At 39.4% G+C, this 27,554-nt stretch overlaps 1 protein-coding gene across 1 annotated transcript in view; it reads right to left on the bottom strand.

The window, feature by feature from the left end:
- Positions 1-676: 676 nt before the first annotated feature.
- ANTXR1 (ANTXR cell adhesion molecule 1) overlaps positions 677-27,554 on the bottom strand; it is a 328,385-nt gene continuing 301,507 nt past the window's right edge. Inside the window, exon 18 of the mRNA XM_069068888.1 lies at positions 677-6,182. Coding sequence (XP_068924989.1) covers positions 5,922-6,182 — 261 coding nt within the window. The 3' untranslated portion in view covers positions 677-5,921. The remainder of the gene's footprint in view (positions 6,183-27,554) is intronic.

The raw sequence follows: 27,554 nt of genomic DNA, 5'->3' as shown, positions 1-27,554 counted from the left end.
TTAAGATAGTATCATAACTTTTTATTTTGTTAGTATAACACAATCTTGAGCAATGAGTGTCCCTCCAATTATGTCATCATTTCTTTAAAGAGTATTTTATAATTGTATTTTTATGTGGTAGATTGACTCCATAAGTTTGTGAATTATTTTGATTACCATTTTTCTTTTTATTATTTCCTTCTGGATTTTATTATTGCCACATAGAAGTGGTGACAATTTTTGTTGATTTATTTTATATTCTGCTTCTTTGCTGAAACTATTATCATAATTCATTCCTTTCTTAATTCTAATTTTTTTGAAAAAAATAAGGTAAACCATCATATAATCTGTAAATAGGGAACATCTTGTCACTAATATTTATACCTTTGACTTACTGTTATCACTAGCATTTCTAGAACTGTGCAACATAGTAGGGAGGAAGAGGGCATCTTTGCTTTACTCCCATTATTTACTAGGAAAATGTCAAGTGTTTCTCCATTGCAAATAATAATGTCATGCCTTGACTTCTATGACTAGTGAGACATTAACGATAATTTGGAGACAACCATGGCCCAATTTTGCATTTGTGGCACATTTTCTTTTGGCCAAGATGATCTTGCAGAGCTTGTTAAAATAAATTGGTACAAAGCTTGAAGTGAAGATACCATTCCTTCCCTCCAAATAAATTTAATTCAAGAACATTTCCAACAAACATTTATTAAGTGCCTACTATGTACAAGGCACTGTGCTCAGTGCTAGGAATACAAAGATAGATGAAAACAGGCCCTGCTCCAGAGGAGCTCACAATCTAAAATGGAGGAGGCAGTAAAGTTTGCTGTTCAGTCATTTCAGACTCTTCGTGACCCCGTTTGGGGTTTTCTTGGCAAAGATACTGGAGTGGTTTGCCATCTCCTTCTCCAGCTCATTTGACAGATGAGGAAACTGAGGCAAACAGGGTTAAGTGACTTGCCCAGGGTCACACAGCTAGCAAGTATCTGAGTCTGGATTTGAACTCAGGTCTTTCTGATTCCAGGCCCAGTTCTTTATCCACTGCACCACCTAGCTGCCTGGGGACAGTAAAGATATGCTTTCAAATAACTATAATACATAAGGGAGTGGGATAAGTGTGAAGAAGAGGTTTAGACAAAGTGCTATGGGGAATTAGAGGAGGATAATATCACTTTCCCCTGGGTGTGTGTGTCAGGGAAGGATTCACTAGAAAGGTAGTGTTGATGTTGATGAAGAAGTTGACGTGGCAAATGCAGAAGCAATGGGAAAGATTCTGAATGTTGCAGTAATGAACAGTAATGAAAGCAGTGAAACATTTTAGCCAAGGAGCCAGGACAATTTGGAAGAAGGCTGCTTTAGTCTCTGTTATAGTAATTCCGTTTTTAGGGAGGCGGCCTAGCCATGACATTCTGGAGTTCATACATTAGCATAATCTGTACTCTTATGTGTGTGAAAAAGACACAAATGACAAACAGGCGGCATGTGGGATTTATTTTGAAAAAGCAACTTCTAGACTATATCATAGTACAGAGTCTACCCAAGATCCCATATTTTCTACAACTACAGTATTTTACAAAGATAATGGATGTTTATAACAGTGACTTTGAGGCACTGAAAGTTTCTGAAATTCCTTGTGAGTAACCAAAGGATGCTGTAATATGTTCCGCATAGTTTAGTGTTAAGTGTATTTTATAATAGTCTAATTCTTTGAAAATTGATAATGCATGTATGGTATATACAGTTACATTTAGTTTAACTAGAATGTTCAATTAATCAGAATACCTCTTCCCCAACCATTCTGAATAAATGGGATTTTATTGGATATATCTCTCTATATAGTACATGAACTGGTTCAACCTGATTTACATGACATTAATTTTGTAAATTAAATCTGCAGTGTTAGTATGTCAATCAATCAATAATTAATCAACAAACATCTAATTAAGCCCTTACTATATGCCAGACACTGTGCTAAGTGCTGCATGTTTTTGTTTTCCTATCTTGTGCATAGGAGATCATTAGTCTTCATTCTGGGAATATTTCTAATGTAGTGAATTCTGACTAGAATACCTTCCAGGTTTACTATTTATCTATTCATGCCATTATGACTTAATAGGTGGTAAAGCTGGTATATAAATATGGCACACATTGATATTCCTAAGTCCCAGGCTACACACAAGCTAGCTTGACTTGTGGAAGGCAGATTGGGATGAGCCATCCCAATTAATGCTATGCAAAATAGGTTCTCGTCCTGTTAGTAAATATTTGTACATTTATAAAAAAAAAAGCATTACAATCATGAGACAACAAACAAGCTTGGTACCTGCCATGAATTATCACCGACTTTATAATAATTTACTACAACTGTTCTCTTTATCCACATTGGATAGGAAATGCTTCCATCTAACATATGGTAAGCATGCATTAAGAATATATACAACATGAATTTGGAACTGGGCTCCAACATGGGCTTTGAAAAATCATTTTGTCAATTTTCCCAACCAAAATTGTATGTCCTCTGCTTCTTTCCTATGGAGATGCTGACCCTAATATGTCCTGATAGATTTTATAAAATTGATGATGAAAGACTTTTCTGTATTTAATAGCTTGTTGACACAATACAGTGTATATAAATTCCCATTCCCCACCCCCAGCCATTCCAAATGACTGGAGACATCATGTGACATCATTGCTACATCATTTGATAATTGATTTTTTGGGGGAAGAGGGTCTTTTGCAAAGTTTTCTTTCTTTAATTTCACATTTGAAGAGCAAACACTGCCAATAGTTCATGAGATCATTCCACATTGCCACAGTACAAATACTGTGCACTTTGGTACATCAAAGAGATGGTTGACACAGTTCAGAGGAAACTGTGCTGCATGGCTTTTGAGGAAGGGCATTTAGCCCCGTTTGTAAGATCTTGAGCCCCACTGCTAGGAGGGGTGTACTAGGCAGGACATTGATGGACAAGAGTAGTGTTTGCTACTCCTGTTGTAGGGACCACTACCACTTGAGGGATGGGAAAAATACTGTTCTGTGCTGCCAGCAGACAAAACAGTTGGATGGGGCTGGTTATCTCCAACCTCAAGGGCCTGGGAGCCTATGAGAGATTTCCTTTCTTACAAAATATGACAGCTGGTGTCTGGGATCCAGTGTTCAATGATATCACTCGTGGCTAGCATAGGAACTGTCTGGCCCTGCTTCCAAAATGATGTTCATAAAAAGCCGAAGGTGGAATGGGAAAACAATCTGCCAAAAGTTTTTAAACACTTGTGTCTCTAGTGGTAAAGGAAATGCTGAAGAATCGATAGGAGGGTAGAAGGCTGCATGGTGCCATAGCAAGAGCCCTGGGTTAGGAGTGAGGGGATCTGGATTTTGGCTCTGGCTTCCTGTTTGATAAGTCACAGCCCCATTCTAGGCCTCAGTTTTCAACTATGTAGAGGTTTGGACTAAATCATCTCAAAGGTTCTTTTTACCTCTGCCATTCTAGGTTTCAAATTCCCTTCCAGCTCTGACATTATTTTCTGTTCTGAGGTCCCTTTCAGCACTGACATTCTGTGCTTCCCAAAGGGGAAAAGTTAGCTCTAAGTGAAATTGGGAAGGTAGTTTAGATGACCTTTTAGGTCTGTGAGTATAATTTGACATACTAATCCAATAATAGAAGCAATATATTGGAATGTATATTGGGTTTAGGATCAGAAAAACCTGGGTTCAATTCCCTGACTTAGTTGCTAGATGAAATTCTGACAGTAGCCATATGATCCTGGACAAGTCACTTCATCTTTATATGCTTTGGGCAATTCCTTAGGATTTAATTACTATATGTTAGGCAGGTGGATTGTTGGGTTACAAATTCCACGTTCTCCAGTGAAATAATGGATTCTTAGCTAATCTAGGCCAAAGTAGATTATTGCATTTTAATGTGAAATCATTCCCAGGTAATATATGTCATGGAACCAAAAACAGTGGATAGTAGGAATTTCACATATCACAGTAAATTATTTGGGATAGAGTTATTTTGAAGAGACAGGTCTTCATCACCTTATACTGTATAAGTGGCCATTTATTTAGCCCTCTGCTCAGCCTGGAGGAAAAGAGAAGGAACATTGGGTTGGGTAGAGAATATCACTGTAAGCAATCCTGACTTCTTTCTAGTACTGCGTAATGAAGGCAGATGTTCAGAAAGTTAACTTATAGCCCTTTCTAAGTTAGGCCCATAGAGCTGGGTGGGCCCAGGGCTTGCTTATGAAATTTCAGCCAGTGAATTCCTTGTTGACCTACTTCTATATTGCACATCTGGCCTGACCTCACCTTGGCTAACAGATGGTAATGGATGGACATGATTATCTTGGACACTAGAGAAGAAATATATACACAAAGACTCTCATCTTGTTCATATTACTCAAAAGTCTTGGGAATGATCGTCCTATTCCAATAGCAAACCTCCCCTATCCCTCTCCTTCCCTCAACCCTACCCTGTAACCATTCAGAAATTAAAAATTCAGTTCAAATCCCAGTTCTGAAATGACACTTTAAAAAACCAATAGTGTTATGGGAACCATTACTAATGATTACATTTTGGGAAGATACTCATTTTTCAATCTGGTGGGAACAAACCCCAAATGGATTATTTCTTCATGCCACACATCTCTGAAAGCCTAGCTAACCTGTGATCCTGGACATGAATGAAAGTTATTAAATGATCAGGGCATATGGTGCTAAGAGGAGCTGATTGAAGGTTGGGCTATTTCTAACTCCTCATAAGCCACAAGTTTTGAGAACTTTTTCAGTGGGACTGAAATGCCTGGTCCCCTTCCTGAGTTTTTCCTTGGCTGTGTACAAAGTCTATCTGTAATAGGAAAAGCACTGAATTTACAGAAGACCTGGGTCTGACTCTTGGCTTATTACCTATACTTAGTACATATGTGATTTGAACAAGTCCCTAACCTTTGTGAGCCACAGTTTCCTCATCTGTAAAATGAAGAGTTTGGTCTCTTTTCAGCTCTGACATTCTGGAATTCATTCTATTTTTGAAGCAACTGACTCCCCTTTTGTACACATGCTGATTCTTTTCTGAATAACACTTTAAATTATTTCCACTTCTACAAAGCAACATACCCCAATCCTTCAACAAACACCTACTTCTGCTTCATCGTGACTGTCAAGGTCTGGGTGGGAGAGATATTTTTTGGTCTCCAGAACCCCCAGGCAGATGCTGCTTTGAGGGTACACTTCTCAGATGCCAACTAATGGAGTTTCAAACTCTTCTATGCTGACTGATTCTTGCTACAAATCAATATAAAACAAAACAAAAAAAAATGAAACCCTCCTTTGATTGAAAAGATGTGCTACAACTCTGCAAGAGTCAAAAGACTATTTAATTCCTGAAGTCTCAGGGTCAAGGCTAGAGTGGGCATGGGGTGCAGTAGAGTTGGAGAGAAGGCATTGAGAATTCCAGGAATATGGTTTTTAATCACACGTTGCATTTCAACTATGAGGAAATTACTTCCTTGTGAGTCTCCATGGGAAATATTCCCATTTAGGCCGTTGAAATACAGTGAGCTGTGGGTCCACGAATTATAGGATTACATCCTAATAATTTGAAGAACATGCTGGTTCTCTTCTGATCCCAGGGGGGAACCTCATAATGGCCTCCTTCCAGAGGTGGAGATTAGACAAAGTTCCTTATATTGTCACCCTGCCAGCTTGCTTTTTAAAAGGCACTTTAAAATTTCTCTTTTTCTTTTGGCTGACCCTGAAGTTGTCAGTTTATTATTGCTTCTAAATTAAAAAAAAAGTGTGTTTGATTTCTTTGCCATTCATTTCTGAAAACAAAAGCCCTCTTTGACTTGAAAGGTGTATGCTATGATACTGCAGAGGGACTCCTTCCCCAAGGCATCCGGGAAAGCAGAAAGGATGGAGTCTGGATTCTAGATGGAAGGCCGAGGTGGGGGGCGAGAGGGGGGTGGCACTCGGTTGGGGGGTGGGGCATGAGGGGGTGGGGGAAGTATGGAAGGTGGGCTTGGCGTTGGGGGTGTGGGGGAAGTAGGGGGTGGGGGAGTTGAGAGGGGAGCAGGTGGTGGGGGAGTATAAATGGGGGCAGGAGGCATAGAAGGGGGGCGATAGGCGTTGTTGAGTGGATACTTGGTGGGAGGCTGGTTCTTCACCCGTGTGAAATTGATGCATCGTCCCTGAAAGGAAAGCAAAGAAAAAAGAGGTTAGATAACAGTGTTACATCAAAGCCTGTAAAAGTTTGTGGTGGTGGTGAGTGTGTGTCTCTATTTTTGTATCATTTTTGTTTTTTTCTCTCTCTCCATCCATTTTGATCCATTTTAAATTTTTAATAATTAATTTAATTTTAAATTCCTTCCATATATACATATGCATACATACATATATATATACATATCTGTATATATAAATAAATATGCATATACACATAAAATGCACATATATTTCACAGAACCTCAGAGTTTTATAAAGGGCCTTCAGAAATCATCTAGACCAAACTGTATAGGAATCCCCTTTACAATATGTCTGACGAATGGTCATTTAGCCTTTAGCTGAAGATCAGTAACAAGTGCTAATCTATACCAGCCTGAGGAAGCCCATTCTATCCCCTCACCCCACAAAGAAATTTTCTTTCTGCATCTCAGCCCAGTGGTCCAGGTTCTCCCCTCTGGGACTAAATAGAACTTAATTCCCCCTTTGGCATGATGTCTTCAAGTAACTGAAGAAGGAAATGACAAACCACTCCAGTGTCTTTGCTGTGAAAACCCCAAGATGGGGTCACAAAGAGTTGTGCATGTGTGATAGTAATGGCATTTAAAGATTCCCCTGTATTGGCTTGGTTTTCAAACTGATTGTGTTAAAACCCAGAGCTTGTTAATCCCACCTGTGGGATGGACTTGTTGATGTGAAAAGAAAGTCCTGAACTGGGAGGAGCTGGTGACATAGATTTGGAGAGACACAAGAGAGAGGCAGAAGAACTTTTTGGAAGCAGCACCTCGTGGAGGCAGAGAGAGAGACTGAGAAGGATTGCTGGGGGACTTTTGAGACCTGCTCCCTGAGCTGCCAAGGACTGAGGAGACATGGCTGTTTTGCTGGTACTTTGTCTGTCTGTTTTGATGTTGTTTTGCCAGATTTGTCCACTGGTGAAAGACAGTCCTGTTGTTGAAGAAGTCCTGGAACCTGGCTTTTGGTTAAGAAGCCCTGAGACTGTCCTGCAGACAGAGAGTGAATACTGTCCACTGGTGAAGGACAGTGCTGCTGTTGCAGGGGTCTGGAGACTGTCCTGCAGACAGAGTGAATACTGTCCACTGGTGAGGGACAGTGCTGTTGTTGCAGGGGTCTGGGAACCTTTCTGTTGGTTCAGAAGCCCTGAAGAAGGATTTTCTTGTTGTATGTTTACAGAAATCCCGGAGAGGGTTTTGCTAATGTTTTCAGGGGTTCTAGGACTGTTCTACAGACAGAGGATGAATTAATGAAGAGACTGGCAATGTATCTTGTGGCCTTGCTAAGCCTTGTCTCCCCAGGAACTAAGATTGCTGAGTACTTGCCTCATGTCAAGATGAAGAAAAGACCTCCATTTGGGTATTAAGTGCTGTGCTTAAACTTGATGTAACTCTGGGGTAGATTCAATTGTGATCCAGGGGTGGGGAACTTTTGACCTTTTTGTGCTCTGTGATTGACAAATGAAGGTACTTTACTTATGTTTGGAAACTAATCTCCATTTGAGAACAGGGGCTTTGTGGTGGACTAAATGAAGGTATAGCCTAGGGGTGGAGAAGTATTTAGACAAGGGACTTTGTAATTGATTGAATGATTGGAAGGTCCTGGGGTGGGGTAGTCCTTGGAGATTATTTAATCACATTTAGTAAATGCTGTATTTGGAATGATGTCATGTTTTGATCTTCTCTGTTCTTGGTTGGTCACTGAATAAAATGGAGAGCACCTATGCTGGTATTTTGAACCTTGGGAAGTTGCCTTTCCTTGGCATTACAGTACAGCATGACAGCAACATTATGTTCTACTTGTCTTTTCTCCAGGTTAAACCTCCTCAAATCCTTCAACTTAACCTTGTACGACCAGGTTTTGGGGTCCCTTGCCATCTGTTTTCCACCTGTGGAAGCTCTCCAGCTTGAATACGTTCTGTATAAAATGTGGTACCTAGAGGCTGAATATAAAGCGCTGCTGATTCGTGTTTTGACAAATGTAAAGCATGGGTCACTGGGATCATTATGTTATGTATGCTGAACACTTTGCCTTTCTCATAAAACTAAAGAGGATATAAGATGTCCCCAAAGTCTTAGTGCCGTTTTAATCTTAAAATGACACTAAGACTTTTGGAATATTTTGAATTATCTTCCTTGGTTTGCATGTAAATCTGATAACTCACATTGAACATATAGGTCATGGCTTATCCCTCTTTCCAATCTCAAACTTGGACTCTTCTGCTAGAATCATCTTTGACACTGACATTGAGAGCTGAGCTTTTACCTTATCTTGTCCAATACTAGTTCTCAATCTCATTTCCTAGCTATGTGGAAACCTCCCCCCACTTCCAGGTTCCCTTTATATGTTGCCTTTTCCGTTAGAATGTGAAATCCTTGAGGATAGAGACTATCTTGCTTATATTGTCCATCTGCATCCATAGAGTTTGGCACCGTGCCTGGCACGCAGCAAGCTTTTTTTTGTCTCTCTGTTTCTCTCTATTTCCCTATCTTGGGGCCAGGAATCACATCTTATTAAGATGCACTTTTATTAAGTGAAAAATTTTTTTTTTTAAATCAATGGTCATCATTACAGTTAATACACTGAAGAACTTCTCAAACAAAGATTTTTGCTCTCTGCCTCTGGTGAAGGTCTTGCTTGAATGTGCCTTCCTAAACTATTGTTGCCTAATCCTGGTTTTCCTAGACACTTCTCTGATAACTTCTTCCACGGATGCCTCATCATTGAGTAGTAGTGATCCTGAATTCATAAAGAATATGCCAATGGAGTTCAAGTTGGAGAGGCTTTAAGACCCAGTGATGTATATCTGTCATCAGAAGATGGCCCTAGGTAGATAAGGTAAAAAAGATTTGACACCACTGATAAATATTTTTGGCCACCCATTGAGAGAAAAAGGAGTAGCAATATGAATCTGGGGAGAGGATAGACAAAGTGATGAAAAAGCAGATGGTTTATTGAAGTACAAAGTGACTAATTATCCAAGAAACAGAGATCCCCACAGTCCTCTCTAATGTCTCAAAACATAATTACTCTTAATTAATTTAAATTACTTAAAAATACAGCTGGGACCCTTTTATAATGGCAATATGATGCTCCTGCTTTAGGAGGAAAAGAATGTTTTTATCAGAGATTTTAGGATTATAAGATTACAGATATAGAGTTTGAAGGGAATTTAAAGGCCATTGATTCCAACTCCACCCATTTTGCAGATGAGGAGAACTCTGAGGCATGGGGTAATTAGATGACTTGCAAAAAGTCACACAATGAATAAGGTGTTACAAGGAAAGGAGGGGAAGGGGAAGGAAATTCCCTTAAAAAAAGTTTTTTGGAGTGGGGAGGGCAGGGCAATTGGGGTTAAGTGACTTGCCCAAGGTCATATGGCTAGTAAGTGTTAAGTGTCTAAGGCCAGATTTGAACTCAGGTTCTCCTGACTGCAGGGCCAGTACTCTATTCATTGCACCACCTAGCCACCCCAGGGAAGGAAATTCCTGAAGGGGGATTTGAACCTAGCTTCCCTGACTTCAAGTCCAGAGTTGTTCAATAATTCAGAGAACATCATTTGACCTGTAGTCAAAGCCATCCAGGATTTGGGGATACTCTACCATTAACCTAGGGAACAGATCCAAGGGAGTAACTTTACCAGCTGATGTTAAGAAGACCTAGGGCTCTCAAATTTATAGTCAGTTCATAACAATCCAGGGGCAACTAGGTGGCAAAAAGCATAGAGTGGTAGGCTTGTAATAAGGAAGACTTGTCTTCCTGAGTTCAGATCTGGTCTCAGATACTTAACTAGCTGTGTGACCCTGGACAATACACTTAACCCTGTTTGCCTCGGTTTCCTCATCTATAAAATTAACTGGAGAAGGAAATGGCAAACCACTCCAGTAGCTCTGCCAAGAAAACCCCTTGCAAGTTCATTTGCAAAATGAATTAATTATTAATTGGATTTCACCTGGATAAAAATGTTCCCTGCTATTGGGGTAGAGGAAAGGAACAACTTAGAGGTCTGGGAACAAAAGTGAAATACCAGGGAATGACTGAGGCTTGGACTGAGGCATTCATTGTCAGTGTGGAGACTCCATTGCTTTTTAGTTAGTGATCAGAGGTCTTTCACCTTTCCTTCCCTTCCTTGTAGTAACAATAGACTAAATTTTTAAAGTATTTTAAGGTTTACAAAGCTCTTCTCTTACAATGAACTTGTGATGTGGGTAGTATCATTCGTATTATCCTCTTTTATAGGGGAGGGAACTGAGACTCAGGGAATAGTAAAGGTCAAAGCCTAGAGACCGAACCCCTGTCCTCACTAGAAATGGGGTACTCTTTTCACTCACTTGCTACCTCCCCTATGTGATAAGATGTCAAAGACAGTAGTAACAACAGTTGGCAATTATAAATCACTTTACAGTTTGCAAAGTACTTTTCATCCATCATCATATTTGATCCACACAACAACCCTGTGAGGTAGGTATTAATATTATCTCCATTTTGCTTAGGGGAAACTGAGGCTGAGAGAGGTTTAAGTGACTTGCCTAGGGTCACACAACTGGATGAATATCTGAGCCAATGTCAGAGGCTCCTTTTGGTTCTAAATTCTATGATTCTATGAGCTTTTGTAGGAGAGGAGGATGGATTATTGCCTTACAAAGTCTTGTCTACGGTACAACTGGAGGGAGGAGCCATAACTAGTTGAGATGGCCATTAGCAACAACGTTCCATGCACGTCTATTTGTTCTGCCTCCACACGACTGATGATTCTGTCTGGATCTGATCAATCCCTTCACAAGCTGTGCCATAAGTAAGGCATTCTGTCTCTGGGCGTCGGGCATTCTCTTGAGCTATCCTCCATGCCTGGAATGATTGCCCTCCTCCCCTCTGACTTCCAACCTCCTTGTTTTCTTTAAGTTCCCAACTAAAATCCCATCTTTTACTGAAAACCTTCCCCAGTCGCTTTCAATTCCAGGGCCCCCCCTCTTCAATGATTTCCTATGCGTCCTATTTATAACTTGCTTTTTGTATAATTTGTTTGCATGTTGATTCTACTATTATGTTGGAAGTTCCTTAAAGGCCGGGGCAGGAACTGTTTTTTCTGCTTCCTTTTGTAACCTGAATGTTTATCACAGTCCATGGCACATAGAAGGGCCTTAATAAATATTGCTTGACTGACCTTTAATTATCTCTTTAGCTATCTCCCATGACTTCCCTATGCAGACTTTCTGTGCTTGACTTGACTGCACCCCAGGGGTTATTGAGTTCCCATTTCTGACATGTGAATCCTCTCTCCAACACTGATCCAACATGATCATTTAGCTTCTGGGCAGTCTAGATATTCTTTGGATTGAGCTAAAATCTGCCCCTCTCTCACTTCCATGCATTGCTCCTCATTCCCTTAACCCCACTCCCACCCTGGGCCCAAGAAAAATAATTTTATGCCTCTTCTATTTTATAATCTTTTAGCTATTGAAAGACAATATATCCCCTATTAATTCTTTTCTTCTACATAAACACCCTGAGCAAGTTACTTAACCCTGTTTTTTGTCTCAGTTTCCTTATCTGTCAAATGAGCTGGAGAAGGAAATGGCAAACCACTGGAGTATCTTTGCCAAGAAAACCCCAAAAGGCGTCACAAAGATAGAACATGACTGAACAAGAAAAAATCCTTAGATGACATAGATTTGAGTATCTCAATGGAATATAATGCTCCAGAAGTGTTGGGATTATCCCCTCTATTATTTTGAATATTGGATTTCCATTCTTTCTTAACTTCCAATCTTTTCAGACCCTTGTGCTTCTTCATTCCATTTTGGGAATGAATTTTGGGAAGCTATAGTGTATCATTGACTGTCATTGACTTTACAATTCACTAAAGCTCTCAAATCTTTTTCTGAGGAATGGCTGGTAAACTAGATTGCCACCATTCTATATTTGTATTTATCACCTTGAACACATTTTTTAATCTCTCTATGCTTTTGTTTTCTCTTGTGTAAGACAAGTGGGACTGGATAATTTCTAGATCTAAACCTATTAACTTTTGACTCATATCTCTCTCTCATGATTGCATGTTCATTTGCAAAATGACTTATTATCAACCTGGATAAAAATATTCTCTGGTTTTGGGGAAAATAAACAGGTAGAGGTCTGGGAACAGAAGTGAAAAAGCAAGGAATGACTGAGGCTTGGGATGGGGGAATGCATTGCCATAGTGGGGACTCCATGGCTTTTTAATCAGTGATAGGCTTAAGTTTACCTTCTGGCACTCTACCAATCTCCCTTCTGTGAGAAGGTTATTTATATTAAGTGCCTCTGTTTCCTTTCTTTTCAGTCTCTTCTTAACTTTCTACAGGCTTCTGACCTCATCATTCAACTGAAACTGCTCTCTCTACAGTTATTAATGTTCTTACTTGCCACATCCAATGTCCTTTTCTTAATCCTCATTCTTTTTTTTTGTCTTTGCAGCTTTTGATGTTATCATCCTCATCTTGATTCTTGTATTTCTAGATTTTTGTGAAAGTTATCTCTCCTAATTATCTGACCATTCCTCGGTGTCCTTTCCTGGTTCTTCACCTAGGTCATGCATATTAACTGAGGGTGTCCCAAAGGACTTGATCAAGAGTCTTTTTCTCTTCTTCTACATTATTTCACTTGGTGATTTCATCAGCACTCATGAATTTAATTATTATCTCTATGCAGATGATTCTCAGATCTATTTGTCCAGCCCTCACATGTCTTGTCTCCAGTCTTACCTCTCCAACAATTGGATATTTTGTATACATCTTAAACTCAATGTGTTTTATGGACATCTTAAACTCAACTGAATTTATTATTCCCTCCTTGAACCTGCCCTCTTCTTAACTTCCCTGTTACTGGCAAGGACACCAGCATCCTCCCAATCACCCAGGGATATCATCCTAGGTGTCATCCCCAAATCCTTGATTGTCCCTTTGCTATGTTTCTCTTGTATACTGCTTTATCTCCTTTGACACTGCAACCATCCTGGTGCCGGCCCTCACCACCTCCCATCTACTCTATTATAATACTTGCTGGACAAATCCTCTTGAGTCCATCTATCGCTAGGCTGTAAAATTAATCTTGCTAAAGCACAAGTCTGACCATGTCACCCTTGCCTAATCAACAATTCCACTTATTTCCTCCAGTATCAAGCATAAATTCTTTTTGTCTTCTAAAGCTCTTCATTATCTGACCCGTTCTTACTTTTCCAGTCTTTTATTCCTTACTTCTATCCTTGCATACTATAATCCAACTACTCTGGATAGGTCCTAGCTATTCCTCCTACGTGCCATTCCACCTTCTGACTCCAGGCATTTTCAATGTCTCCCATGCCTGGAATTATCTCCTACCTCATCTCCATCTTCCGATTTCCCTGGCTTCTTTCAGGTTCCAGCTTAAATCCTACCTTCTACAGGAAATCTTTCCTAATTCTCAATGCTAGTATCTTCCCTCTAAAATTCCGTCCAATTTATCCTGTCTATATCTTGCTTGTGCATAGTTGTTGTGGCTTGCATTAGACTATGAGCTATTTGTGAGAAGGGACTATCCTTAGCCTCTCTGTGTATTCCCAGCACTTAGTGCAGTGCCTGGAACATGGTAGGCATGTAAATAAATGCGTAATGACTTGATTTTATCAGGGGCTGGGCCCTCACCAGCAAATGGTAACTCTGAGTATGCATATTCATCAGATTGGGTAGGCATGTGTGAGTCAAGGTAATAAAAACAGCTCACAAATTTATATAGTGTTTTATAGTTTGCAAAGAGATTTATAGACATTATCTCATATGATCCTATGAGGTAAGGAATGAATTATTATCCTGTTTTATAGATGAAGAATCGAAGGCTTAGGTCCAAAGAGTCACAGAATCTCAGAGGTGAAATGAACCTCCGATGTCACTGGGTCTAACCTGTACCTTCATAGGAACCCAGGCTACCCCATCCCTGTTAGTACCATCTGACCTGTCCATTCAGTCTCCAGTGAAGGAAGACCTTCAGTGAGGAAAAACTCACAAGTTCCTGAGAGAGACAGTCCATTAAAGAGTTTTCAAATATTTAAATGTTAGTTTAAAATATTATTTTATGTGTCAATATCTGGGATATTTTGGGCTTAAATTAACAAATTCACAAAGAAGTATGAGGAAAACTCTTAATGAATGAATTTGTTTATTGTATTTGCTTGCTGTAAACATTAGTTTTTTTTCTTTTTTTGGAGGGGGAGGGCAGGGCAATTGGGGTTAAGTGACTTGCCCAAGGTCACACAGTCAGTAAGTGTTAAGTGTCTGAGGTCACATTTGAACTCAGATTTCAAGGCCGCTGCTCTATTCACTGTGCCACCTAGCTGCCCCTAAACATTAGTTTTAAGTCTGTAACATGCATAAAATGTACTTCTGCCATGATCCACAGTTCCTCTGTCTTAGTTCCCAAGTTCTTTAGCTCCCTTCTTATGAAGATGGAAAATCAAGAGGAATGGTCACAAAGTTACTAAAACAAGGCTGACTTTTCTTGACCAGATATTCTAGGTCTTCTAGGTCTCTAAACCTAGTTGGCATGGGCACGTGTACAGAAACAAAAGTGCTTTGCCCAAGGTCACATAACTAATAAAAGGCAGATCCAGAATTTGAACCCACGTAATCTGACTCCAAGTTGAAGGTGGTTTTTCACTCTATCATCCTCCTACTTAACTAGATACTTATCATAGGTTGTTGTAGGATTTACAGGTGGGTGAACCCTTACAGAGTTCATTTTACAGGGAAGGAAACTGAGGTACATGTTAAGTAACTTGACTAAGGCCATTCAGGTAGGGAGTATAAAAACTGGAATTTAAATTCAGATTTTGTGACTCTAATCCCAGGGCTCTTTTCTTTCTATCACATTAGGAATCTTTGAGACTGTGTATGTGTGCATGGTAAATGGAACTTTTTAACTGATAAATCCTTGAAAAGTAAAATTCCATATCCACTGATATTTGTGCTAATTTGTCCTTTCTCACTTCTCACATGAAAAAATATAATAGTGCTGTTTGGGAGCAGTTAGGTTGTACAGTGGATAGATTGCCAAGCCTGGGATAAGGAAGACTCTTCTTCCTGAGTTCAAATCTGGCCTTAGACATTTACTAGCTGTGTGGCTAGTCACTAGCTGGGCAAGTCACTTCACCCTGTTTACCTCAATTTCCTCATCTGTCAAATGAGTTGGAGAAGGAAATGGCAAACTACTCCAGAATCTTTGCCAAGAAAACCCTAAATGGGGTCACAAAGAGTTAGATATGACTACTACTAATTAGATGAGGTCATCTAGTTCAATCCCTACCTAAATATTCCCCATGTTATCTGTTCACAGCATATAACAAGAGTCACTAGAACAGAAATGGCCTGAGATCAAAGCTCTGTAATCTACCATTACAAGGCAACAATAATCCACATTTTTGAGATCTAGTCATCCAGTCAGTTCTGACTTGACTGTTCACACATTATTTGGAGAGATTTTGTCAAATGCTTTGCTGAAATTCAGATGTATTTTGCTTATTGCATTTCTCTCATCTACCAATTTACTATGGTAGTAACTGTCGAAATGTAAATGATGTTAGTTTGGCATATTTAAAAAAATAATTTGAATTTAATTTTTAAGCACAGAGACTTTTTTTTATTCTTTTCTTTCAGTTTCAAATTTTCTCTCATCCCCACTCCTCTGCCATTCAATGAGAAGGCAAGAAAACCAATACCCATTATTAATATGCATCTGCCCAATTTCAGTTGAGCACCTCTGACTTTGTCCACATTTCCTCACTGATCACTGAGAGTGTTGACAAATCAGACTTTAAGCTCTCAAAGTTCTGAAGGACATAATCTGCTGGACCAGTGGACTTGGACTGAGAACAGTGCAATGAGGGCTTCCTGATTCCATGTCACTTTCTCTACTCTGACCCTTAGTTGCCTGCAAATAAATATCTTCACTTTACTTCTTGCCTTCCTTCCAGGTCATCCTGCCATTTGCCTCACTGGTTTCATCTCTCTCACTCTTCCCCAACCTCTGGGACCCTTTTATTTATTTTTTTGGATGGGATAAGGAAGGACATTTGGGGTTCAGTGACTTGCCCAAGGTCACACAGCTAGTAAGTGTTAAGTGTCTGTGACTGGATTTGAACTCAGCTCCTCCTGACTTCAGAGTTGGTGCTCTACTCACTGTGCCACCTAGCTGTCCCCCTTTTAATCTTTTGATTTGGGCATAATAACCAAATCAATACTGCCATTGCTTCTGGAAAGTTCATGGCAGTTGAATGCATGATCAAGCTACAAACCACCCCCATGATGCCCCAGAACATCCTCTTCTTGGACTATCTGTATTTTCTTCTCTATTAGAATGTAAATTCCTCAAGATCAGGGACTGTGTTACTTCTTCATCTGTATTTCCCATGTTTAGCATAGTACCTGGCAAATGGTGCTTAATAGAATGATTTTTCATTCATTCATTCACTCATTCATTCATTCATCCATTCATTCATTCATTCATTCATTCATTCATTCATTCATTCATTCATTCAACATCATATTCTCCCCAACTCAAATTAAGCAGACTAGGAACTTTTTTTTTGACTTTGTATATTCAGCACATAACAACATATATTAGGCATTTACTAAATGCTAGTCCACAGCAATATTGGAATTTGCATTCATATTTTCTGATCCAAGTCCAGTGTTCTTACCACTATTCAAATATGCAAAATAAATATAGTTTGTCAATATAGGGAAATCCCTCCATCTAAGGTTGCCCTCATCCTCTCTATGGCTTCAAAGACAAATCCTATAGAGTTGTTTGGAACACAAAGGCTAAATTACTTGCCCATGGCCATGAATCTAGTAAATATTTTATGGTGGACAATAATTGAGCAAAAATTTGAGTCCAGGTCACATTTGATTCCAAAATCTCATGATCTTTCCTCTATTCAATGACACTTTATTTGGGTCCAAGGCTCAGAACTGCTATGGACTTAGACCACGCCCATTGGCTGTGGAAACAAAACTTTCAATTGTCATCTAGTTCTGTCTCTTCAATACATCTAAACACAAATCATTTCTTTGCTTCATTATAAAAAGAATCCTTGGTTACAGTTTATTTGTATGTGTGTGTGTGTGTGTTTTTTAAAGCCTTTCCCTTGGAGATCTGAGGGTCATAATAATTACCACCTGTGAAAGATTCCTCCATTGAACACGCCAGAGTTGGAATTCACTGTACAGTAGTATTCCAGGCATTCCAACATATGTGAAGTCAGAACCAAGGCTTAGGAGATTAATTTTCTTTTATAAAAAAAATAAAAAAGATTTGGTGTTTGGAAAATCTGCTGCTAGCTCTCAGAATAGGATTTCTTGAGCTGCAGAGCTAACTTCATAGAGTGTTACAGCTGCAACGAACCTTCCAGACCCTTTGGTCCAATGCCCTCATTTTACAGATGAGGAAACTGAGACCCAAAGGGAGAAGGAATGTGCTCAAGATCACACAGTGACTAAGTGAGCCAGTACTTAAGACTGGTATTCTAAGACTTTTTACCTTCTGCTACACCACCCTTTGCACAGCAATGCCGATCTTTACTCCCAGGTCATTTTTCTTGACTTTGCCTCATTTTTATGGTCCTGTGATGACTGAACTTTCTTTCTGTTATTCCATGCTGTGTGTGTGTGTGTGTGTGTGTGCACACGTGCGTGCATGCACACATACACGCCACCTACATTCCATGCATTTCTGGCTCAGATTTCCCCTAATGGTCTTTTCTGGGACCTTTTGGTGGCATGGAAGGATTCTTCAAGCCTTTGTCAGTATTCCAACACTAGGCAGGCCCTACCATGCCAAAAAATCTTTGAGTACTGTCCAAATAATGGACGATGTGTCGTGTGAGCTCAGAGAAGCTCCTCACCAGAGGCTGTCAAACCAAGGGATGAGTTTTTTTTTTTTTGGGTGGGTGGCAGTGGGAGGGAGGAAATAAGCTATCCACGAAGATCATCTCCTAAGGGGTAGAGGAGCTGTAATCTCTGCATGGATGAAATCACAGACCCTGAGAGCATTGAGACAAGTGTGACAGCAATGTCCTACATTCAGAGAAAGGCCTTGGTACTTCTTCAAAGAGGGAGACCAGCTGGCAATCCTCTCCAGTTTAAGTGCCTTTTCCATAAGGTCTTCCAGTAGCCCCGAGGCACTCAGAGCTCTCTCCCTCCTCTGAATGCATAGCACTGCAGCTTAAAATCATTCAACCCTTATTTAAATACTATCTTATTGCTGTTTTTTTCCCCTAGTTATACTTAATACTTCTACTTAACTCTTCATATATTTACATTTTTTTCAGTTACCAGTTGGTAACCAGTTGGTGCCTTGAAAGTAGCAGATATTCAGTTCTACCCATTTTCTCTGGCTTTTTCCCAATACCTGGAGAGTTCTCTCTCCTCATTTTTGCCCACTGACTTCTCTAGCTTTTTTTAATCCCCAAATTAAAATTCCTACTTTTACTAGAAGCCTTCCCCAACCCTCTTACTTCTATAGTGCCTTCCCTCTATTAAATATTTCCTAGTTATCCTATAGATAGCTTGCTTTGTATATATTTATTTGCATGTTTTCTACCCCATTAGATTGTAAGCTCCTTGAGAACAGGGACTGTCTTTTGATTTTTTTGTATCCTCAGTGCTCAGTATGGTGCTTGACATATAGCATGTCCTTAATAAATGTTTATTGACTGTGGTTTTTTTTTATCTGTAAAATTGAAATACTATTATTTGTGTCTCTCATGGTTGTTAGAGGCAGCTAGGTGGTACAGTGGATAGAGGGCTGGGTCTAGGGAATTGGGAAGACATAAATTCAAATCTGGTTTTAGACACTAATTGTATGACCCTGAAGAAATCATTTAAACTCTGCTTCCATTTCATCTTTAAAATGGGTATAATAATAACACCTACCTCACAGGGTTGTTAATGAAGACTAAATGAGATATTATTTATAAAGTAGGCACTTAATAAATGCTTGTTGCCTTTACCCTCCTCCCCCCTTCCCTTATTGGGAAGAAAGTACTTTGTAAACCTTGAAGGAGAAGTTATTTAATACTTTCAGGACCTGTGATTTCCTAGTGTGTGTACTCCCTCCTCTAATGCAGACCGAAGTACCTTTATGCCTTCAGAGATGGTTTACATGAGTTGCTGTGGTTGGAAAAACAAATCCATTACTCTGCTGAAAGCCCAATTGGATGAGTCTCTTTCTGACTTTAGGCTGGTCCTGGGAATGGAGACCATTGCCCATTCTCCAATCCTTTCCATTGTGGTCAGACCCGCCTGAGCCTGTGCCCCACTGACCCACTTTGAGAGCACAAGGTCACCTCCATGCCATGATGAGGCACTGAAAGGAGTTTCAAGGTGAAGGGTCTTTATTTTTTATTTTTATTTTTTAAGCAATCGGGGTTAAGTAACTTGCTCAAGGTTACACGGCCAGTTATTTCTGGGTTTGGTGCTGAGTATCTGAGCCCAGATTTGATCCAGGTCATCCCGACACTAGAGCCGGTGCTCTTACTTGCTGAGCCACCTGGCCGCCCCTATGAAGGGTCTTTATTTAATGAAACCAGAAATACCAGAGCATGTAAATGGTTCACACACAAAGGCACTCATACATGTAAGCAATACATACAGAATGGTGGAAGCTTGCTCTATAATTTCAGAGTCAGAGAATACCTCTGGGTCACCTGGTGGAATTCTCTCAAGGGTCAAGTCTTGTTATTCTACCACCACAGGAGATCTTTTTCCTTAGTCTCTTTCTCTCCACTGACATGGCCACCAGCCTAGTTCAAGCCCTGACTATGTCTTACATAGACTATTGCCATAGTCTCTTTATCAGTTTTCCTACCTCCAATATCCCCCCTTTCTAATATTGTAAGCTTTACAGCAGTGGTCAAACTCAAATAGAAACGGGAATTAAACCACACATAAAGATCCCTATGGGATGCACATTGACTTAGAAAACCACATATTAGCATGATCTAGGTGGTGTAATGGATAGAATCAGGGCCTGGAGTCAGAAAGACAAGTTCAGATCTGACCTCAGACACTTACAGGCTATGTGACCCTGGGCAAAATCACTTAACTGTTTGCCTCAGTTTCCTCATCTGTAATATATACTGGAGAAGTAAATGGCAAACCACTCCAGTATCTCTGCCAAGAAAACCCCAAATGGAGTCACAGAGGAGTCAGACCTGGCTGAAATGACTGAACAACAGTGGTCCATTGAATTTTTATTTATTTTGTTAAGTATTTCCCCATTCTGTTTTAATCTGGTTCTCTTTGTAGCTTGTTTGACACCTCTGCTCTACATTACTCCCAAACTGATCCTGCTAAAGTAAATGTCTGTTTAAATCATTTTCATGCCGAAGAAGCTCAAATGGTACTTCTGTCTCCAGTATAAAACACAAACTCTTCTGTTTGCCATTGAAAGTCCTTTGCAATCTGCCTCTAGCCTAGCTTTTGGGATTTATTGACATTACATTCCTTCAGTCATGCTATACTATAGCCAGACTGATGAGGTTTGGAGTTGGTAGAACAGGTTAAAGTGTGAAAGAATTCACTTAGACCTTCTATTTTAGCCAATGGGAGCTTTTTATGTTATGTGAAAAAGCAGCATGGGGCTCCAAGCAAGAAATCTAAGTGAGACTCTGATATTGGATATTGGGGGAGTGATGCTTATATGGTGATGTAGTTTTTTTAGAGGTTTTTATGGAGGTTAAAGATTAAAGACAGGACAGGATAACGTAGGATGAAGGAGAAGAAGGGGATTCTTTATGGGTTAAGGATTGCAGAACAGAGCTGGAAGACACAGGTTAAACATTAAAGTATGGGGGAACACAGAATAAGGGAGACAAGCAATTCTTTTGGTACAGGTTCAAGATAAGGAGGAAAGGACTTTAGGGTACCTTTAAGTTACAGAATAAACTAGGGGCTTCAGAAAGTCAGCCTTTAATATTATTTTTAACTATTAGGGTGCTATATGTATCCTCATCAAGACTAGTCAGCCTGCTATTCCTCATCTATGACATTACGATCCTATCTTTGTGTCCCTGCTAATCGGAAGGCACTTGGTCCTTACTCCTGACTCTCTAAGGATATCTACTCCCTTCAAAACTCAGGTCAAGCATCCCCTTCTACAAATGTCTATCCTATTCTTCTCAGTGGCTCATGTCCTATAGATGCCCCTCTAGAAATTATTTTGTATTTAAATAAAGCATTTATTAAGCACTTACTACGTGCCCAATATTGCGTAAAACGATGATACAAATACAAGCCCATAGGAATTTACATTCTGACGAGAGAAGACAGCACACACATAAAGGAGACCTGGTGTCTGAGAAGTGAGTTGGAGGCTTTGATTAGAACAAGAAAAGGCGAAAGGCGCCCTCTTGGAAACCAAAATGGCTCCAGGTGGGGAATCCAACAATGGGGAAGAGGGAAGAATGATAGTTGGCAAAAGTAGAACCTGAATGTTTTTGAGCTGATGTCTATTTTATTTTTACTTTTCTGTTTACCTCCAAAGGAATTAAGTTCCTTAAGGGCAAAGGCTATTTCATTTTTGTTTTTGTGTCTCTGGTGCCTAATATAATTTCTGGCATAAAAAAAGAATAAAAAAAATTACTAAATGAATGAATGCATGCATGAATGGACAAGTGGTCATCCAGCCTCTATTTGATATAACATCGATATTCAATTTCATAAAAAATTGATTGGCTACTATATGCAAGGTATTGTCAGGCCCTAATGATTTAGAGACAAAAATGGAATAGTTCTGTCCATAGGGAGTTGATAGTCTCCTGGAATTTTGCTAATGTTATTGTCATTTGCTAAGGCATTTATAAATCTTGTAGAGAAGAGATGCTGGACAATATTAGTAGTCAATTACAAATATGTTGTAGTCAATTACTGCATATACCTGATCAAGTTAATTTATGTGACACTTTTAGGTCTCTGGGGGAAAGTTAAAATTAAGTTTTTACAAAGATAGAGGCATTTCAGACAGAGCCTGAAGGGGTGACAGTAAATAAGCATTTCTTGCTTATTTGCTAATTTGTTTGGTTCTACCTTGTTCAATAATAGGGGGCTTACTACTTATTTTGTATGTTTATTTGTTTTAGACAGTTATTATGTTCATAATTTAAAAATTAAGCTAGAAATTGAAACAAGAGAAGCCAACACAAACATTGGGACATTTGGGCCATATAATTAGTCTAAAGATCAGTTTACAGGACATCATTCTTTTTCTGTTAGCCAGAATAGAGAAGAGCCAAATGTTTTCAGCTGTAACATATGCCAGCAAATCTGAAGCAGTGTTTTGGTAATAGGTTGCTAAGAATCCTAGAAGCTCCCAAATATTAGATTGTTTTCTGCAAACCAGCTCTATGGCCATGTGGATGGTTTGATTCACAATCCTGACCTCCTTTTACCTCAGCTTCTTAGTTTATAAAAGAGAATCAGTGCTTCGGATATAAACTGAAAACTCAGGGTTTTTAAAGAAGTTCATGAAAGTACTTTGGGATCCTTGAGGGTCTGATGAAATGGGAGAGAACATTATCCACATTTGCCATTATGGTGTTCCTTTTAGGGCATATGGTGTGGGGCAGGGCCAATGTAGGCTCAAAAAATAGACAGAGGGAAAAGGCAAATGGAGAAGTCTAAATAATTTTTTAGAAGTATGGATGATGAGGGCAGGAGCAGGAGCAAACACTGAACCAGATATAAAGATGGAAAATTGGAATTACTTCCCACCCATATTAACTATTAGGACAAGGATAGGAATTGACTTCCTGAATTCAATATGGCAGCTCCTCTCTGAGGCTCTGATCTAACCAATTCTGGAATTTGGTTTTAACTTCTAAGATTCTCTAGGGCTGGACTCCCATATCTAATAATTTCTTGTAGCATTCATGGTCTATAAAAAAACCAAAAACTAGCACTTGATCACATGCAATGAATTGTTCTCTGGTTATTTCCTGTATGTATAAATCGATTAAACAATTTCTTCTGGGAAGCTCTCCCAGATCAGCTGAAAGCTGATCTCTTATTTCTCAAACTTTCTAACAGTACTTTGTCTGGATCTTTTTGTTGCCCTCATCAACTCCTAATTGGTGTCCTCATGCTCCCAGTAGAGTTAATATAATATCCTTAAGGAAAGAGAATGTCATATTTCATGCAAAAGTAAACTATAAATGGTGCCATTGGCTAGCATAGTGCCTTGAAAATAGCAGATGCTTAATAAATGTTCGTTGAATAGTCATGTATGGGCTCCCACTGTTCTCTAATTGTGTCCTGTCTTTAAATTTTATCCTGATGAGAGCTTACCATGTATTTTCCTTCTCTTTATAGCATTCATAGTACTCAGCACAATAGTAGTCAAGAGGTGATCAATTACCCTTTGTTGGATTGCTGAGTGACAAACCCTAAATGTCAATGCTGTAGAGGAAGGCTTCCCAGAAGGTCAAACTTACAACATACCCCTTACAAGTTTGGGTTGTAGAAAAATGAATTTTCCATTCACATAGAGGCTTCATTATGACTTCCTCTATCTCCAGTCTCAAATCTGTTGCTTAGACTTAAACTTTGTGCTTTTTGGAATTTGAAAAGAGAATCTAGATATCACAGGAAAATAATAATAACCAAGTATAGTAGGTGCGTTCAGGAATATAGTCTCATATCCTCATAAATCAGGAGGACCCAGAGGACTTTATTCTAGCATGGACAACGTCCCCTATACTGGTGTAAAAGCCTTCATTGTTCACTTATGAGGGCTTTGTCCTGGGATTGATGATAATAATTGACATTTACTTAGCAATTTATAGATGCAAAGCACTTTATTCAGTTTGTTCTAAAAAACAAATGAACCTAGCTTTGAGCAAATTACAAATAATTTTACAGATGAGGAAACAAAGACTGAAATTTTTTTTTTTTTGCTTTTTGGAGGGCAATTGGGGTTAAGTGACTTGCCCAAGGTCACACGGCTAGTTTTTGTGTTAAGTGTCTGAGGCCAGATTTGAACTCAGGTCCTCCTGACTCCAGGGCTGGTGCTCTATTCATTGCACCACCTAGCCGCCCCTCCAAAGACTGAAAATTTTACTCTTCTTATGGAAAAGATGAAGAGATTTGGACCAGATAATAATACAACCAAATGGCTTCAGAAGTGGTTGAATGACGGGGCTCAGAGCAGTAGGTAAGAATTCCCTGTTAACTTGACTGAAGGTCTGCATTTGAATGCCCCAGGAATATCCACTTGGCCCTGTGTTGTTTAATATTTTTATCAATGACTTGGATAAAGACATAGTTGACTTCTAGATCAAATTTGCAGATGGCACATAAATAGGAGAAGAGTTAACACAATGGATGACAGAATCCAAAAAGACACTGATAGTCTAGAGAATTGGGCTAAATTAATGAAGATGAGATTCAACAGAGATCAATATAAAATCATGTTACTTGGTTTCATAAAGAAACTTCTCAAGTACAAGAAGGGGAAGTTAGTCATTTTCAGTTAGATAGTTTTTTCCAAAAAAGATCTGAGGGTTCTAGCAGATTTTGAACTTTGTATGAGCCAACAATGTGATATAGCAGACAAAAAATGAATGTGATGCTGGACTTCATGAAGAGAAGCGTAATTTCCAGGAAAACAGAAGTGACAATCTTTACATACTCTATCTTGACCAAACCACATGTATCAAAGGAATGATGTTTTCAGAATTACAGCTGTTACGAAACATGTTCTTTTATCTTCTGGGTTGAATTCTTTCTTTTTCTCTATATATCCATATATTTTTCTTTCTTTCTACATGTATTATGTCTATATGTTTTATATATATGCACACACACATACATATTTATAATTTGCTATTGGGTTTGGCTAGTTCTTTGCTGTATAATATTCTCCAGTCGATCATTAGAAAAATATTATTTTTATATTAGTAAACTTGAATACTCCATCTTTCCCTCTCCTGTCATTGTGGTAAAGACCCAACTAGCCTGTTAGGTCTGAGTTTGGGTTTGTGGCATGACAGGGGAAGATGTGAAAATAATTGTGGGCTGATTGCATCCAAGAGATTTGCCAGTGATGAGCTCATGTGTTCTGTATATTATGAAACATTTGTTTGGGTATTAAACATGCTCAGTGGAGAGAGAGAGGCCATTCTCAGATGATTAACAAATTATCCATGTCTCCTATGAACAAAACTATTTCCTACAAAGGGTTCATCTAAGGAAAGGAGATGTGTGTGTGTGTGTGTGTGTGTGTGTGTGAAGTACTATATTAATCAGATAAGAAACATTAGATAAATACTAAGCTGCTTTGAATAGTACCTGTGCTAGCTGGCTTATTGCTGCCATCAGAGGCCTCATCTGGGCCCCCGACTTGTGAACAGTTTGAGTTTCTGCACGATTTTTGGTAGGTTGACTGTTTTGAATTGGAAATGCCATTTTCCATAGAAACAGTGTTATTCACAGTAGTTGGGCTCTTGGCCCAGCTCCCAACAACAGTATGGTGTGTGGGGGAGAGAATGCTGAATATGTAAGCAAAAGACTCAGTTCATCTCCTGGCTTCAATTTCTGTAGTCTGGGTAAGAGGCTGCGGGAACTGTAAAATCTCAGAATCTCTGAGTTGGAAGGGACCTCAGAAATTATCTAATTTAGCTCCTACCTCAGTTGGAAATCTTCACTTCATTATCTCCCAACCAGTAGTCATGAAGCCTTTGTTTGAATACCTTTAGTGATGGAAAATTCACTTCAAATAGCTAGGTGGCACAATGGATGGAATGGGGAGCCTGTGATCACTAATCTGAGTTTAAATCTAACTTCACATACTTGCTAGCCATGTGACCCTGGGAAATTCACTTCCATCTCTCTCTCTGCCTCCATTTCTTAAACTGTAAAATGGGGATAATAATAAGACCTACCTTACAAGGTTGTTGTGAGGATTAAATTTATAAAGTGCATAGCACAGTGATCATCGCAGGCAGTTAATAAATTTTGCTTCCTCTCCTCCTCCCAAAGCCAAGACATTCTATTTTTGGACCACTTTAATTGGTGTCCTCTTTTTTTCCTTCATTGAGCTATTCTGCCTCTGTAGGACTTCACCCTACTCCTAGGTTCTGCCTTCTGGGGCCAAGCAGAGTAAGTCAGATACCTCTACTGGATGGTAGCTCTTCAAGCGCTTGCAGACGCTGATTTTATTTCTCCTACATCTTCTCTTTCCTAGTTCTTTCAGACAGACTTTGAATCTTGAGCATCCTAGCACAGTAATCTAATTTAATATGTATATGAATTATGTCTATAATAATTTATGATAATTAATAATTTAATAAATGCCTGTTGGTTGGTCGGTTGCATGGCATGATGTCCTGGTCCTTTACCATCCTGCCACTGGGTGTGCTCTAGCTTGTCAATGTCCTTCCTAAAAGGTTCACCTAGAACTGTGTGTAACATTGCAGATGTAGCCTTACCAGCACAGAGCACATGCTCATTGCTTCCATACTTCTGAACACTATGGAGACTGACATCACAGGAGCCTTTTGGCTACCATGTCACACTTGTGACTCACAAGCTTGAAGTTCACTAGAAATCTGCTAGTTTTTTAAGAACTGCATTCCATTATCTTGTGAGGCATAATAGTTCTGAAGTCAAAGGACCTGGGTTCAAATTCTACTGCTGATGTTTACTCCCTGTGTGAACTTGGCAAATCATTCAACCTCCCCAGGATTAGTTACATCTCTACAAAATGAAAGGATTGGACTAGATGGCTTTAGAGGAACCTTCTAGTTCTAGATCTGTGGTCTTTTCTCCCATCCTATGCTTGCTCAGTTGATCTTTTGGAACTTCAGTTCACATTTATTTCTATTAAATTTCATCTTAAATTCAGCCAAATGCCTGTTTAACTCCTCCCTTCCCCCTCTCCTATATCTTTCTTCTTTCTTCCTCTTCTGTTTCCTCCCTCGCCCCCTCCCTCCATTTCTATCTTTTCCCCCCACCATTCCTCCATCTCTTTCCTTTTCTCCCCTTCATCCCCCCTTTTCTCCTTTCCTCCCTTCTCTTCTCTCTTCTATATCTTTCTTCTTTCTCTTTTCTGCTTTCCTCTTCTTCTGCCTTTAGCCTGTTTAACAGAAAACAGAGAAGGGACAAAAAAGAGAGAGGGGGAAGGGAGAAAAGGAGAGGAAAAGGGAAAGAGGCAGGGAGGGAAAAGAGAGGAGGAGGAAGAGGAGGAGGAAGTGGAGGAGGAGGAGGAGAAGAAGAAGAGGAAGAAGAAGAAGAAGAAGAAGAAGAAGAAGAAGAAGAAGAAGAAGA

Source organism: Petaurus breviceps, unplaced genomic scaffold (assembly GCF_028583685.1).
Source record: "Petaurus breviceps papuanus isolate PSGF00001 unplaced genomic scaffold, PetGlider_PUasm1.0 90775, whole genome shotgun sequence".
NCBI lineage: Eukaryota > Metazoa > Chordata > Mammalia > Diprotodontia > Petauridae > Petaurus > Petaurus breviceps.
This window is presented reverse-complemented; position numbering and strand designations above follow the sequence as displayed.